Source organism: Lontra canadensis, unplaced genomic scaffold (assembly GCF_010015895.1).
Source record: "Lontra canadensis isolate GAN:19392208 unplaced genomic scaffold, GSC_riverotter_1.0 scaffold194, whole genome shotgun sequence".
In the NCBI taxonomy this organism is placed as follows: Eukaryota; Metazoa; Chordata; class Mammalia; order Carnivora; family Mustelidae; genus Lontra; species Lontra canadensis.
The window spans coordinates 457469-471503 of NW_022631188.1; the positions used below are offsets into that span (position 1 = coordinate 457469).

The following is a 14035-nucleotide window of genomic DNA, read 5'->3' on the forward strand; positions in this document are numbered from 1 at the left end:
TGTCTGCATCCACCCTACTCCCCACGCAGGTAAAACACACAGTAATCTGCAAGGACCGTGGGTGCATGCCCTCACCTTTTCATGATTCTGCCAGAATTTATATGTCCCAGATCCGCGCCGCACCGGTGAGCACCAAGTGCCCACGGGGTGTGTGTGGGTGAGGGTGTGGTTTAAATTCTACGTCCCCACTCACGGCCCAGAAGTCCCTACCGCCTTGCGATTGGCCTGCGCGGTCTTGGCTGGTATCTGAAGGCCACCGGGGTGAGCGAGATCTCGGCCTAGAAGACGAGAGCCACAGACAGCAACCATGACCGCGCAGCTGAGGGCCTCCCTCCTCGCACTGGTTCTGCTAGTCAGCTCTCTGCAGACCCGCGCCAGGCCTGATAAGACGAGGGTGAGTGACCTCCAGACAGGCTGAGCGACTGCTCTGTCCTGCTCCAGTCCTTCTTGTAAGACTCTGACCTCTGCTTTCTTTCTCCTTGTGGTTTTCCATTAACCTTTCTTCTCTTCTGGCCTCTTCTTGTACCCTAGAGACGGGTGCTCCTTGAGCTGCATACCGGGAGGGAAGTCTCCTTACTGTGGTCCTTGCTCTCCTGCATCTCTAGTCAGGGTGGCCACACCGGTACCTGCGTCAGCGCGGGCCCAAGGCGCAGGAAGGCAGCGGTGGGGGCAGGGTTTGGAGGAGAGGGTGGGCTATGTCATCTGAGCTGCAGCTCAGTGGGACAGCTAGGACGAGGAGGAAGAAAACCAGTGTGGAAGTTTTATGGGTGGATAAAGTCAGAGAGTTAATCAGAGAAACATAAAACGCAGGCAAAATAATTGGAGGTCTAGGGGCACGTGGGTGGCTCAGTTGGTCAAACATCTGTCTCCTGATCAGGTCATGGTCTCAGGGTCCTGGGACTGAGCCCGGCGGGGAGTCTGCAGCTCTCTGCCCCTCCCCCTCCCACACGCATGTTCTCTCTCTCTCTCGCTCTCTCTCGCTCTCCCTCTCAAACACATAAATTAATCAATCATTGGAGGCCCTCAAGCAACTGGATTTAGAATCAGGAGTCTTGGATTCTGGCCCCAATCTAGTCCCAGTTCACGGCTCAGCCGCCTTACTGGCGAACCATGGGGGCAGCTGCGGGGTGGGGGGGCAGCCACCTTGTGTGTAGCTGCGGAGTGGGGGTGGGGGTGTAGCCGTGGGAAGGGACACAATGATCTGGGTGACCTGGAGGCAAAATGGAACCATGAAGGGAGAGGCCGGCAACCTTTCATCCAGGTAGTGTAGCCGTCACTTCTGGTCTTGGACAAGTCCCTTTGCCTTGGTAGCCTCTGCTTTCTTTCTCATCTGAAATCTGTGGGCAACAGAATGTACCTCGTGGGCGGGTGAGCAGTCATCCTGACACGTAGAATGTGTTCCGTAAAGGGCAGCGACGGTAAGACCTTCCTACCTCTCTGAAATTGACGGGAGGACCTCCTGGCTGACGCTCTACTTTTGAGAATTTTTGTGGCTTTTCTGTTACTCAGGGATGCCTAACTGGGTATTGGACCCTGAGCCCTGGGCCGTCACATTTGCTTCAAAAAAAGCTGAGTCTGGAGGTGTCGGAGAGGTATCAGACGGACTTAAATAGGCTTGAAGCAGCGACGAGTGTAGGAGCCAGCTGGTCTGAGAAGGGCTCCCCAGGTCCCGAGCCTCTCTGAATCCCCACACCCTAGTTACCCAATGTGATTTTCAGTAAATGCCACTGCAGTAGCAAAGGAAAAAAATAAGAGAAAAATTCTTAAAAATATTTATGTTAGAACCAGCACCATGGAACGGATGGATGCTTTGACACAGTGTTCTCTCCGTGCCTGTCTCAGTTCTGCTCCAGGAAACATGTGAAAGCCTGCATGGGGAAGGCACCTTTCTGCCCAGGAGCAGGGAGAGAGTTCGAGAGCCTGGTGAGCTAGTGAAGAAGCAGTTGGCCTAGAAGGCTGGAGAAAGTCTGGTTTTGCTTGTGTTGCATCTGGACAGGCGGTGGTTGGCTAAAATCCTTTCCAGTCCATTGGATTTCCAGGGAGCCTGGCTTCCTCCTAGTTTAAGCCTGGACCTTCCTTAACAGATTATGACCTTCTTCCCTTTCTCAGATCAGTTCCTCGGCCTTTTTCTCACCATGTAGATTGGTGGTTTCCTTCTCACACTTTCTCTTTCATACTCCCTGTGCTCCATGAGCAACTGGCAGCAGCTTTCCCAATGTCGGAAAAGGGGTCCTGCACGGACCCTATGTGGCTAGCAAGGAGTAAGAATCAGGTGGGATCTGTCTTGGAGAGGGATTTAACCACAGAACAGGCAGCGAGGACGTCCTGGACAATTCATTTCTGTATTACAGGATTTATCCGTGTTGGTGGAATTCTGCCCAGATGAGTTCAGGACACTTGGGGAGGAACAGGCCAGGTGGAGCCGTGCTGAAGGCGAGGCTAGGACAGGCTGAGGGGCTCACACTGCAGCCCTGGGTGCAGCTGGACAGATTTCAGTGCCTTTAGCAGGTGGACCTGCGCCCTCCGCATCCGCCGGGGGGAGCTACAGACGGTTTCTGAGTGGTGCCTTGGAAGACCATCACACCAGCAAGAGAGGGACAGGACGGAGGACACTATTCAAGGCACGGCTAAGATCAGGTTCTAGAATGTTAAATGGGGAAGGCGCCCTGAGGACCTGATTGGAATCTAGATAATGTCTTCATTTTACCAGTGGGGAAACTGAAGGCCAAGCATGACTGCCCAGGTTCACAAGAGACCTCGACAGCAGAGCTGACTTCTGACTCGCAGGCCAGAGTTCTCTCTACCACATACACAATCCTTCACTGGGGAATCCAGGCAGGACACCCTCAACCCAGAGCCAATGAGTCGCCTCATTTGCACAGAGGCATGAAAGGCAGCAAGCCTTCCTCTCTGGCCTCACTTCCTTCTAGGGTTCCCATCCCAGCTCAAGGGTCTCTGCTCTGTGCCTCTCACTCAGCGCATCTCCTGCTCTCCTGCCTCTCCCAGGGTAACAGGATAGGGAGATGGACTGTTGCTCAAAAACCAGTGGCTTCCAAGTCACAACACTAAGCCTCAATCCTGTCATACACCCGTAGACAACTCCTGTTTGTTTCCTGGTTTGCCTTCAGGTAACAGGCACCACTCTGAGTGCTTTGACAGCATACACAGACGTTAGGAACTGTTGTTATTAATATCATCGTTTTTTTAACTCTCAGATGAATTGCTACAAAGATGTGAAAGGCACCATCTACAACTATGAAGCCCTCACTCTGAACGAAAATGAGCTCATCCAGTTCAAGCAGTACGCGGGCAAGCTCGTTCTTTTTGTCAATGTGGCCACCTACTGTGGCCTGACAGCTCAGTATCCGGGTAAGACTTCAGAGCCGCATCTCCTTGGGACTGAATTTTCTCATTATATTCTAAATCATAATTAGAACAACAGTCTCATTACACATCAAAATCAATCCTTGTGATCAAGTGACTTTCTTCCCTGACGTCAGGAGCTCACTGGCAAAGGCGCGCAGGCCCAGTCTGGTGGGCCTGCCTTTGGAAACAAAGTTTTATGGGAACACAGCCCTGCCCCTGCACTTACACACAGATTTCACGTCTCCAGGCAAGGGGAGTAGTTGGCGGTAGCGGTGATGGAGGCCGCCTGCCCAGCCACATCTAAGGTGTTCACTGTCTGGACCTTTACAGAAAGTTTGCTGACTCCTTCCCTATGTCCTGCCTCTGCTTTGCTCCTGAGCGTTCCAGGAGAATCGACATATGTCGGAGGGCTAGGAGCCCCTCCACAGATTCCAGAAGTCTCCTTGGTAAATACCAGAGACAGGATCCATGTTGGTGAGACTCTCCCAGGGTTTCACAGGTCACCTACAAAGCGGGGGGGGGGGGGTGCTGGGGTTTCATACGTGCAGCTGCATTTGCTGAGAGCTGGTAGAGCAGGTGGGGAAGGAGGCGGGTCTTCCTGCCCCAGCTCAGTGCCTCCTGGACAGAGATGCCCCCTGGGAGGGACGTTATCTTTCTCATACCTCAGACCATGTCATTTAGAAGATGATGAACAACAAGCAGGATGAAGGGTGCCTGAGTGGCTCAGTTGGTTAAATGTCCAACTGTTGATTTCAGCACAGGTCTTGATCTCAGGGTTGTGAGTTCAAGCCCTGCTACAGGCTCGGTGCTGGATGTGGAACCTACTTTAAAAAAAAATAATGAATAAGATGAATTTTACCAGAAATAGAGGGACTTATATTTAAACTAACAAGAACTTCATTTTTTGTTGTTTTTGATTATGTTTTTAATAGGTAATATATTCACAAGTCTCCCAAGTTATAGGAATCAAAAATCTAGAGTGAGAAGTCTTTCTGCCTCCTTCTTCCTCCCTTTAGATGACTGGTATTATCATGTGTACAAAATACACAGATAGAATTTTTTTCCTGCACCCCCCAGCGGCAGAATAATATAAATACTACTTGCCACTTTGCTTTTTGTTTTAATAAAAGTATTTTAGAGTTAAGACCATCTCCTCATTCCTTTTTAAGATTGAATAACATTGTGTTGGACCATAACTCATTTTACCAGTTTATAGTGACTTCAAAAGTCAATGTACTCAGTTCCCACTTTGTACATAATAGACGAGGACACCAAAGAGTGGTTGCTTAAGGACTGGAAGACAGGATTCCCAATTTATTGTCTTTTTCCCGGAAGGAAGTGATCATGTACAGTGACTAAAGATGGGGAAGGATGTAGGGAGAGGTACTGAGGAACTATATGGAATCAGGAAGGTGATCTCTAGCTTGTGAAAAAGCAGGAAAGAAAGAAAGGGAAGGGAAGGGAAGAAAAGGAAAGGAAAAGAAGGAAAGGGAAGGAAAGAGAAAGGAAGGCAAGGCAAAGCAAAGAAGGAAAGGGAAGGGAAGGGAAGGAAGGAAAGAGAAAAGGAAGGGAGAAGGAGAAGGAGAAGAACAGGACCCGGGAAGTACCAGTTGACCAGTTGGCCGTGCAGAACCTGAGTGGGAATGGCTAGTGTTTGCCAGGGGACTGAAGTCATCTAGCCCAGAAAGTGCTGGCGATAAAAATCTGAGCAATCAAAGTGGAAAACAGCGAAAGAAGGCAGGTGCAATCTTGTGTTTTGCCATGTCGGTGAGGACCGTTAGGGAGAACGTATCTTTCACATCCTGAGGACTGTTGAAGAACACCAGAAAGCTGGGTCTGGAATTTCTCTGGTTCTCTTTGCACCTGTCAGGTTTATCTGTTCCACCCAGGGCACCCAGTCTGTACGGAGGAAAGAAGCCCATTCTCATCGGTGTCTTTTCCTTTAAAACGGAAAGCTTCAGTCTAGCAACTAACCCACTAGGGAAGGCAAGCTCTTGTTTGTGTGTGGTTAACAAAAGATACGACACAAAATTGACAATTTTAGCCATTCCTGTTACTGGTCAGTAGTGTTAAGTGTTTTCACATTCTTAAGAAATGGATCTGTAGAACACTTCCATCTTGTTGAGCTGAAACTGTACCTGTTAACGACACCTCCGTTCACTTTCCATGAGCACTTGCACCTCTTACGTCAACAGGAACCTGGGGAGGTTCCGAATAGTAACGATGACTGGGGGCCGCCTCAGAAGAAGGGACTCAGAGAATTCTTTGGGACGGGACCTGATCATCCCTAGTTTTCAGGAAGGGCCCTCAGCCGGTTCTGATGTGCCAGACACTTGGGAAATATAATAGGGCCCTTATGATAAAGGGCTTTCGAAGGTATGTCAGGAGCTCCAGCCTCTAGGAGTCTTTCCAATCCAGAGATTTTCCCTTCCCGAGGCCTCTCTTTCCCTGAAAATGGGCCCAGATCATTCTCTCCGCAAGGCAGAGTCTCCAGCCCGGCCTCCTTACTGCCCCTTCTCTAACCCACAGAGCTGAATGCACTTCAGGAGGAGCTGAAGCCCATGGGCCTGGTTGTGCTGGGCTTTCCCTGCAACCAATTCGGAAAGCAGGAACCGGGAGACAACTCGGAGATCCTTCCGGGGCTGAAGTAAGTGCCTGCTTGTGACCCCAGAGGAGGCCTCCGTCAAGCTTTCTTCTGTCTCCAGCCTCTAGCGCCTCTCTTACTGGGGATTCCCGGGAGGGTGGGGATTAGGCGTACCTGCAAACGGACATCAGCTTTGTCCAAGCCTGATGTGAGTCTGGTGGCATCCAGAGACCTCCTTCTCCCTGGGAGCGAGATCTAGGGGACCAGAGAGGTGCAGGAACACGGACACAGCTAGAACAGAAGCAGTGCGCGGGGCCCAGCAGAACAGAGGAAAATTATGGGAACCAGGGGGCCCAAAGTCCAAAATGGCCTTATTCTCCCTTCCCAGCCCTGTTTTCCACATCCGCCCTTCTCCCTGTCCCTCCCGTGGCCCCATGGTGCCCCCCTTAGCTTGCTCACGTATGTGCTGGAGCTTCCTGGGAACATTGTGCCTCGTTGCAGGCACGTCCGTCCAGGGAGAGGATATGTACCTAATTTCCAGCTTTTTGAGAAGGGGGATGTGAATGGTGAGAAAGAACAGAAGGTCTTCACCTTCTTGAAGGTGAGTGAATTACTGACCCAAACGTCTTCTTCCCCAGCATTCCTAGCACAGAGCTGGTGCGGTGGAAATGGACCCAAGGCTCATGCCTGGAAGTGGCGTTGGGTTATTGGCAAGAGGGCTCCACATTAGCATAGAGATTGGGGTTTAATTTGTCAGTATGTCTGAGATTCCGGCTTTCGTGATGGAGGGGGCTGTGGAGAGTGGTCGTGTTTCCGAGGACCACCCTCGTTTGCTCACTGACATTCATTCATTCAAGGTACATTTGTTGAGTATGAGGCAGTTTGCTATGGATATAAAGTATGGATATAAAGAAGGGGGGGTGCCTGGGTGGCTCAGTCATTGAGTGCCTGCCTTCGGCTCAGGTCATGATCCCAGGGTCCTGGGATCGAGTCCCCGCATTGGGCTCCCTGCTCAGTGGGAAGCCTGCTTCTCCCTCTCCCGCTCCCCCTGCATGAGTTCCCTCTCTCACTTTCTCTCTGTCAAATAAATTAAGTCTAAAAAAGAAGAAGAAGAAGGATAAGACACAGTCTCTGGTCCTTGATGGGTTCCTACTGGAGAGGGAGAAGTAGACATCAACAGGTTAACACCATGTCATAAGTGCCTTTTATGAATCACTGACTTTTAGATCCAGAGAGCAGAAGGCTGAGAGGGTCCCTAACCACCAGCTGTTAATTGTTCCTAAATGCTGGATGGCAAGCCAGCGCTGGCCCAGATAGAGATGTTTATACACCCTCAGAAAATTGAAGAAAACAGCACTGTGTAAGGAGGTTTCATAAACTCAACTGACTCATAGGGCTTCCCTTTACTCTAAGATTCGGACCTATATGCAATTTATTCTTACAATGTTCTTTTTAAAAAATTAAACGATGAAGTGATGCTGTTTCTCTAAAGTTTTGTTATTGGACAAAACAAAATGTTGGAACTCCATGTTGGTCCCAGAGATATTTTTCGAATGCTACTGGCCCAGGAGCCCTAAGAGCTGGGAAACTGCTTTCTAACCTAAACCACTGGCTTCGCAGAAAAGGAAACTGACAGTCACAGAGGTGACGTGTTTTACGGTGGTGTGGCTTTGTGGTCACAGGGGTCACAGGGGTACAGAGGAGGGAACAGACTTTTGCTGTTACATCTACAACCATCTGGATAGCTGGCATGGTGGCAATCCAGAGGATTTGTTAAGCATCACGGGAAATCAGAATGTCTAGGCATGGGAGGGAGCGGATTCCCTCTGGGTGAAAATAGCAGAAATGATGCTGTTTGTCTGTTCCGTCTCTGCTCCAGCTCTCCTGCCCTCACCCCTCGGAGGTTCTGGGCTCTTTGAGACACATATCCTGGGATCCCGTAAAGGTCCACGACATCCGCTGGAACTTTGAAAAGTTCCTGGTGGGGCCTGACGGAGTCCCTGTCATGCGCTGGTCCCACCGGACTCCCGTGGGTGCGGTCAAGGCAGATATCCTGGAGTACCTGAAACAGCCCAACAGTAAATAGGGAGGACGGCGGGGAGGAGCCGCCCTGCTTCTTCCCGGAAGACCTTCTAAAAAATGTCTCGTCTCACTACCCTCTTCCTACACGGCCTCCCCTTGCCCAAATCACTCCATACCACAGCGTCACCACTCTCTACTGAGCAGAGTCATGCAGAAGGCGACCGCTATTACTCCCTGGGAGAGTACCCATGTGGGAGAAGAAGGAAACGACGGAAACCCCAGATCCTCAGAGCTCTGTTACACATTCAATCAGTCCTCCCCATCCAAGGAAAACCAGCCTTCCGGAGGATGGTTCAGTCTGCCGGCACGGCCTGAAGAAGAACGTTCCTAGACGGAATGTTCCCCCTTCTCTGTCCACCCTGGAGATGCAGAGGCGACAGGGGCGGGCGGCTATGCAGCCTCAGCTCCACCTCCTAGCACTCGCCCTCCCCGAGGTACTGTCACTTTCTAAGTCCCTTCAGATCAGTGCGCGACACGCCCCCTCCCACACGCACGCTGACTGGTCATTCTGGTGTAGGAGCGTAAGGAGGCGTGGGAGCAGGAGACGGCCTTGCATGGAGATAAGGGCATGTCCATGGCAGTGGGACCCAGAGCCTCTCTCTAATTTAGATCCTACAGAAACTTCCCTATTGTCTGACCTTCCAGCGCACTCAGGTTAAGACACCTGGGCAAGGCATCCTTTGAAGGATGGGCTCTCCCCACCCCCGCGGATTCCTCAGCCCTGCACTGTCCCTAATAAAATGTCTTTGGCAGCATCTGGCATGACTGTGGTGGTTTTTGTACCCTAGCCTGCGCTCAGACTTGTCTTATCTCTCTCATCTTTCTCGCTGTGATGATGACAGATGGTGTGTTTCCCAGACTACCTGAACCCCTCAGATAGAAGGAATTATCCTCCCAGATCTTTGCAAGGTTGTCACCTGGAGGCTCTCAACTGTTAGCCTTTGTCAGGAATGACAGGTTGGGTCGAGGTCATGTCCCCTCCAGATGACTGAAGGCCGAGGGTGCTCTCTGACCAGTTAAAGGCTAACTGTGGAAGCCAGACTGCCCCGGTGGAAGGAGGTAAAGAACCTTTCATCTCCTGCAACCCAAGGGCACAAGAGGCTGTGGTTTAGGTCCAAGAGTTAATCATAGGAATAGCAGATCCCTAAAGAAGGTTAAATTCACCAACTAAATTGTGCCTAGGTCATGGCCTTGATTGGGAAAGAAGAGAACCTGAGACACTGGGTGGAGACATCTGGTTGGTTGCATTAGAACACCTAAACCCCAGACTTTCCAAGACCCCCAGTTCTCCTTATTAAGGGTAAACATGTCCTTCTTGCTTGATGACAACGCAGATGCTTCTGTTCTGCCAAATGCTACGGGCTCTGCCCCCGACCCAACATCTGTCCAGTAAACAACTAGATTCTAAGAGTTCTGGATCAAGGGGCATGGGACACAAAGTCTGCCACAGGAGGGTTCACTGGTATTGGAGCATTTTCCCAAAGCGTAGAAATTTCACACATTGGCAAGAAACCAACACACTGTTTGGATTCTCCAGACTGGAAAAAGAAATGGCTCTCACTAAATGCAGTAGAAATGCCAGGACTGTCGTGGCTGATGGCAGAAAGGAAGGGTCAAGAGCTGAGAGGCATGTCCGCACTAGAGCAGATTTACCATGTGATGCTGGAAACCCACTGATGACGATGTTGCGGGAGTTTGAGAAAATAAAAAGAAGTAGGATCACAGAGAAGTTATGTGGCAAGTGTCCTCGAAAGGCCTGGGCTCAAAGGAGATTCTGCTGAAGTAATCTCGCTGTTAGCAATGTGGATTATAGGATCCCAAAACGATTCCGGCCAGAGACGGCAGCACTCATCCATCAGAGTGTGAGAGTGCGTGCTGGGGGTGGGGGCAGCCCACTCTCTAGAGTGCTGGAGATGGCGCATAGAACACAGCTTCCCTAGAGCAAGGTAGGTGAACAGCCAGCACTGGTTACCATTGTCCAGTCAGCAGAAACCAAGAATGGATCACCGGAGCCTGAGGGCAGCAGCCCCAGCTACACATAAAATCACAAAACCTTGTTCAGCTTCCGATCCTGAATCGGTTTTCAGACCCAGAATCGCTGAGTAAAGGAGAGGCCAAGTCCTGAGAAGGTAGAACCTGCACCACCACCACAAACACATAGAAAGTAACTTCCCCATTCCTTTTCTAAAGGGACTTCTGACCATTCACTCAGCAACCCTAAAACCGAGAAGGGGAAATACCATTATAGCTCAAGAATTGCTGGACGTAATAAGATCCAGGCGGCCGATGATACCGGAGGGCCCGACGTGTCACCACGGACCCCGTGAGAACAGAGGCTTTGGGGACCAAGCAGCCGGAGTCCGGGCCCAGGTCCAGTTCACGGCGCATCCACTGAGGCCAAGGATGCATCTGGTAGAAATTTCTCTTGTCCCCACCGTACAGTTAGAATGACACACGTGGTAGTGGGCAAACCTGCTACACCAGCATCTTCGCATGTGGCACACGAGCTGTCACAGCAGAGAAGGCCAAGTGGAAGGCCTGACACTGATGCCCAGACCCGCCACCAGGGCAGCAAATGCAGCCATCCTCCCAGGCAGAGTGACCGAAGGGCCAAAAGGATCAACAGGACACACGACCGTATCTCCGTGTAACACACCAGTTTGTTCCTACAAAGAGGAAAAGGAAGGTCCTGGGGAATGACAGTGACCACCTGCCTCGATGAAACCAGGGAACAGCCCAGATTGACACTGCTGCCCCTGATGCGGGGTCTTTGTCAGAAAAGATTAATTTACATCCTTGGAGCCTTTAAAGAAATAAGTGGAAAATAAGATTATGTGTAACACTTTTGGGACCATTAGTTCAAAAAAAATCACCTGAACACCATCATAAAGTCTTCCCCTGACTCATCATACTCTCTAGACACCCCGACATTGCCACCTCAGACCCTTACCTCCGGCTCGCAGAGCACCTGCGTCTGCTCAGAAAGTGTGGAGGACACTGACCCTCTGGGAATGTCGTCCTGTCAGAGACTGACTTCTCATCTAGGAAGGCCACATTCCTACTCAGAAGACAATATTTGTGGCTTTGGGGTCAGAGACAAGAGAGGACTGATGGGCTGGTCAGACCTCTGGCTCTTCCCCGGGACCAAGAACTGAGCTCGCTCGTTAGCTCGGGCTGGGAAATTCCTGGGAAGAGAAGACACAGGATCAGAAAGACAGCCCCTGCTCCGGGGCACGGGTCCTCAACCTCAACCTCCGTACCGAATGTCTTCTCTATCAGAAGACAGGTCAAAGGCATCGGGTTAAATTGGGATAGATCGGTGGGTGGCTTGAACACGGTCTCTTAGGAATAATCTAAGGATGTGGAATAATGAGTCATTACATGTTCAGTCCTCAGAACAGGTGCAACCCGACAGCAAGGGCTATCTAAGTGTTTCCTCTAGCTTGACCGTCATGGGACATAGTTTATGTTACAGGGTTCAATAAAAATAAAATAATACAGGGGGTCAAGAGCTGCCCCTGCAGCCACCAACATGGAGACACTGAACCGTGTCCTGTTCTCAGAGCTCGAGTGTCCCAACCTAAAGCTGAAGGACCCATCCTGGGTGCACCTGTGGCGGTGACTGTGTCTGCACTGCTGATGTCAAATCTCCTCCTCGTCACCAGAAGAGTCACTGACGATGTTACTATTGGCACCTCCGAGTGCGGGCTCTATGGCCGAAGAACATGGGCATCAGGGACAGGAGCTCGCTTGGACGCTATCTTATGGAAGGACTCGCACCCAGCGTCCTGTTTACAACTTAGGGCTCACAATCCCGGGTGGGTCGAAGGCACCAAACGTTCCAAAACTCAGTAGATTTCTTCTTCTGTTTGTTGGATTTGCCTGTGTCCTACTGAGTTTTGTCATGGCGAGAGTATTCAGGAGAGTGGAACGGCCAGGCTATCTGAGGACTTAAAATGCCTTTTGAGAAGAAATCAGTGGATATTGAATTTGCTCCTCTTCATGAAGTTTTAAAGGCTGTACCAATCCTCTGATGTAAAATATGGAAAAGAATGAAAAGCAGCAGAAGATGAGTACTTCATCTAGTGAAAACACAGGAAGGCATTAAAGCTTGAAGAAGAACGTCTTCTTGGTATCAGAGAGGCAGGCTCATCACAGTATTTTCCCTGCTGGCCTATACTGATGTGCCAACAATGGTAAGTGGGATTTACCATTAACTTCTTGGTTTTTCATTTCTCAAAGAAACTACACTCCAGGGACACCTGGGTGGCGCAGTCGGTTAAGCCACCACTCTGCGTGGCTCTGGTCTGTAATCTGGGGGAACTGGGATCGAGTCCCGTGTGGTGACACAGCAGGGAGTCTGCTTCTCTCCCTCTGCCCATGACTCCGTCACCTCCTCTCTCTCTCTCTCTCTCTAAAATAAAGGAACACATATTTTTTTTTTAAAAGGGAAGACATGAAGAAAGTTTGGGGCACACCAATGAAAAATTAAAACCTTAAAAAAAATATACTCCATTTCTACAACTATAATATTTAATAAAGTGATCATTTTCTACAGCCCCTTTAACAATTCTTGCACATGACATTTCTGACTTTCAGGTATTAATACAGAAGTCAGGAAGCAAGACCCCATAAGCTGTGGACTCTGGACAGACGGTCCGCTGCGCCCGTGGTGACTCGCCCTTACACACAGTGTGTGACCACACGTTATCTCAGATATGTGTGCGAGACTGTCTCCTGCACAATAAGACATATTAAAGAAGCAGAAATTAAAATTTTTTCTAATTAAAACTAATACATAAACGCACATGTGTTACATAGTGCGAGTGTGCACTTCAAAACTACTCCAGCGAAAACCTTCATCGAACCGAGTGTGAAATGACCCACAGCACAAGTAAACAGAAGATCTGAGCCCGAGACCTTAGAAAATGTTCAAGTAATTTTCACGTCGTTTCCTGCATTCCCTTGGCCCGTTTTGCAGCTCATATTTTCAAAACAGTGCTGCTTCCGAAGGCAATACCCGCCCTCGGAAGGCTTCAGGGCACTACTGGATTTTGCCATTCTGAGGCTAGAAGCCGGCCGTGAAGGGTCAGGCGGCAGGTGGCCCGCGGGGGAGGAAGGCCCGCGGGGACCCCGGCTGGGGACTCACTGCGCCCGGCAGGTGGCATCCCTCCCCCGGGTGGGACCCTCCTGCCAGGGCACCCACAGGCCCGGCCGTTCTCAAGGAGCCGTTTGGACCCGTGTGACCTTGCTTCCTCCCATTTCCAGTCTGAGGGAGGAGAGGCACGGGGGTCGGAGCGCACCCGCGACCCTGCGCCTCCAGCGGCCCCGGCGGCGGGGGAGAGCGCGCGGGAGCAGCGGACGCAGGGGCTCGTGGAAGGCTGGGTCTGCTGCACCGACCAGCCGGCGCGGTGTCTGCCCGGGATCACGCACGCCTCCGCTGCCCACAGCCGCGCGGCTCCAGTGGCGCAATCGGTTAGCGCGCGGTACTTATAGGACAGTAGCTGCTGGGCGATGCCGAGGTTGTGAGTTCGAGCCTCACCTGGAGCAGCTTTTACCAGCAACCCCCACCACCCCACCACCGCGCCGGCCGAGTCGACACCGGCTGCCCGACGACTGTTCACCACCCCGAGTTCAGCGCGGAAAAGACCCTCGGACAGAGACTCGGGCCCAGAGTCACTAAAAATCATAAAAATGGCCGAAAAATACTCCTCCGCCTGATTTGTTCACTCCACGAAATCTGGGCAGTCTTGGTTTTTAAGTCTTTCCGTGGAAGGTCTCCTGTCCCCCACCTGCCTTCCCTGCCTCGGTTTCTCCGCGCCTCCGGGCCGCGCCGGCACCGGCACCCGCACCGCCCGGCTCCGCGAGGCCTGCAGTGACGGCGGAGACGCGGGTGTCAGACGCGCAAAACCGCTGACCGTTACCACCTCCGACTGGAGCCGGGAGACTTGCGTCTGAACAGCCCCTTGCGGGAGGCCTCCCGCAGACACCGAGGGAGACAGG

General features: G+C 51.3%; 1 protein-coding gene, 1 non-coding gene and 1 pseudogene across 2 annotated transcripts; all 3 read left to right on the forward strand.

The window, feature by feature from the left end:
• Positions 1 to 307: 307 nt before the first annotated feature.
• Positions 308 to 8036, forward strand: LOC116861271 (epididymal secretory glutathione peroxidase-like). Its single transcript, XM_032847824.1, has 5 exons — positions 308 to 394; positions 3216 to 3369; positions 5896 to 6013; positions 6452 to 6551; positions 7830 to 8036. Exons 1-5 carry the CDS (start codon positions 308 to 310, stop codon positions 8034 to 8036), a joined length of 666 nt encoding a protein of 221 aa, XP_032703715.1.
• Positions 8037 to 11558: 3522 nt separating this feature from the next.
• Positions 11559 to 11987, forward strand: LOC116861285 (annotated as a pseudogene).
• Positions 11988 to 13489: 1502 nt separating this feature from the next.
• On the forward strand, positions 13490 to 13582 carry TRNAI-UAU. The gene is given in 2 exon segments: positions 13490 to 13527; positions 13547 to 13582. It is a non-coding gene; the product is annotated as a tRNA-Ile (tRNA).
• The last annotated feature ends 453 nt before the right edge of the window (positions 13583 to 14035 follow it).

Excerpts from the sequence above, each read along its gene's own strand:
- LOC116861271 (XM_032847824.1), top strand. The coding sequence starts at position 308 with ATGACCGCGCAGCTGAGGGCCTCCCTCCTCGCACTGGTTCTGCTAGTC. Across the intron at positions 395-3,215 it reads CCAGGCCTGATAAGACGAGG|ATGAATTGCTACAAAGATGT; the intron begins GTGAGTGACCTC and ends TTTAACTCTCAG. Across the intron at positions 6,552-7,829 it reads AGGTCTTCACCTTCTTGAAG|CTCTCCTGCCCTCACCCCTC; the intron begins GTGAGTGAATTA and ends TCTCTGCTCCAG.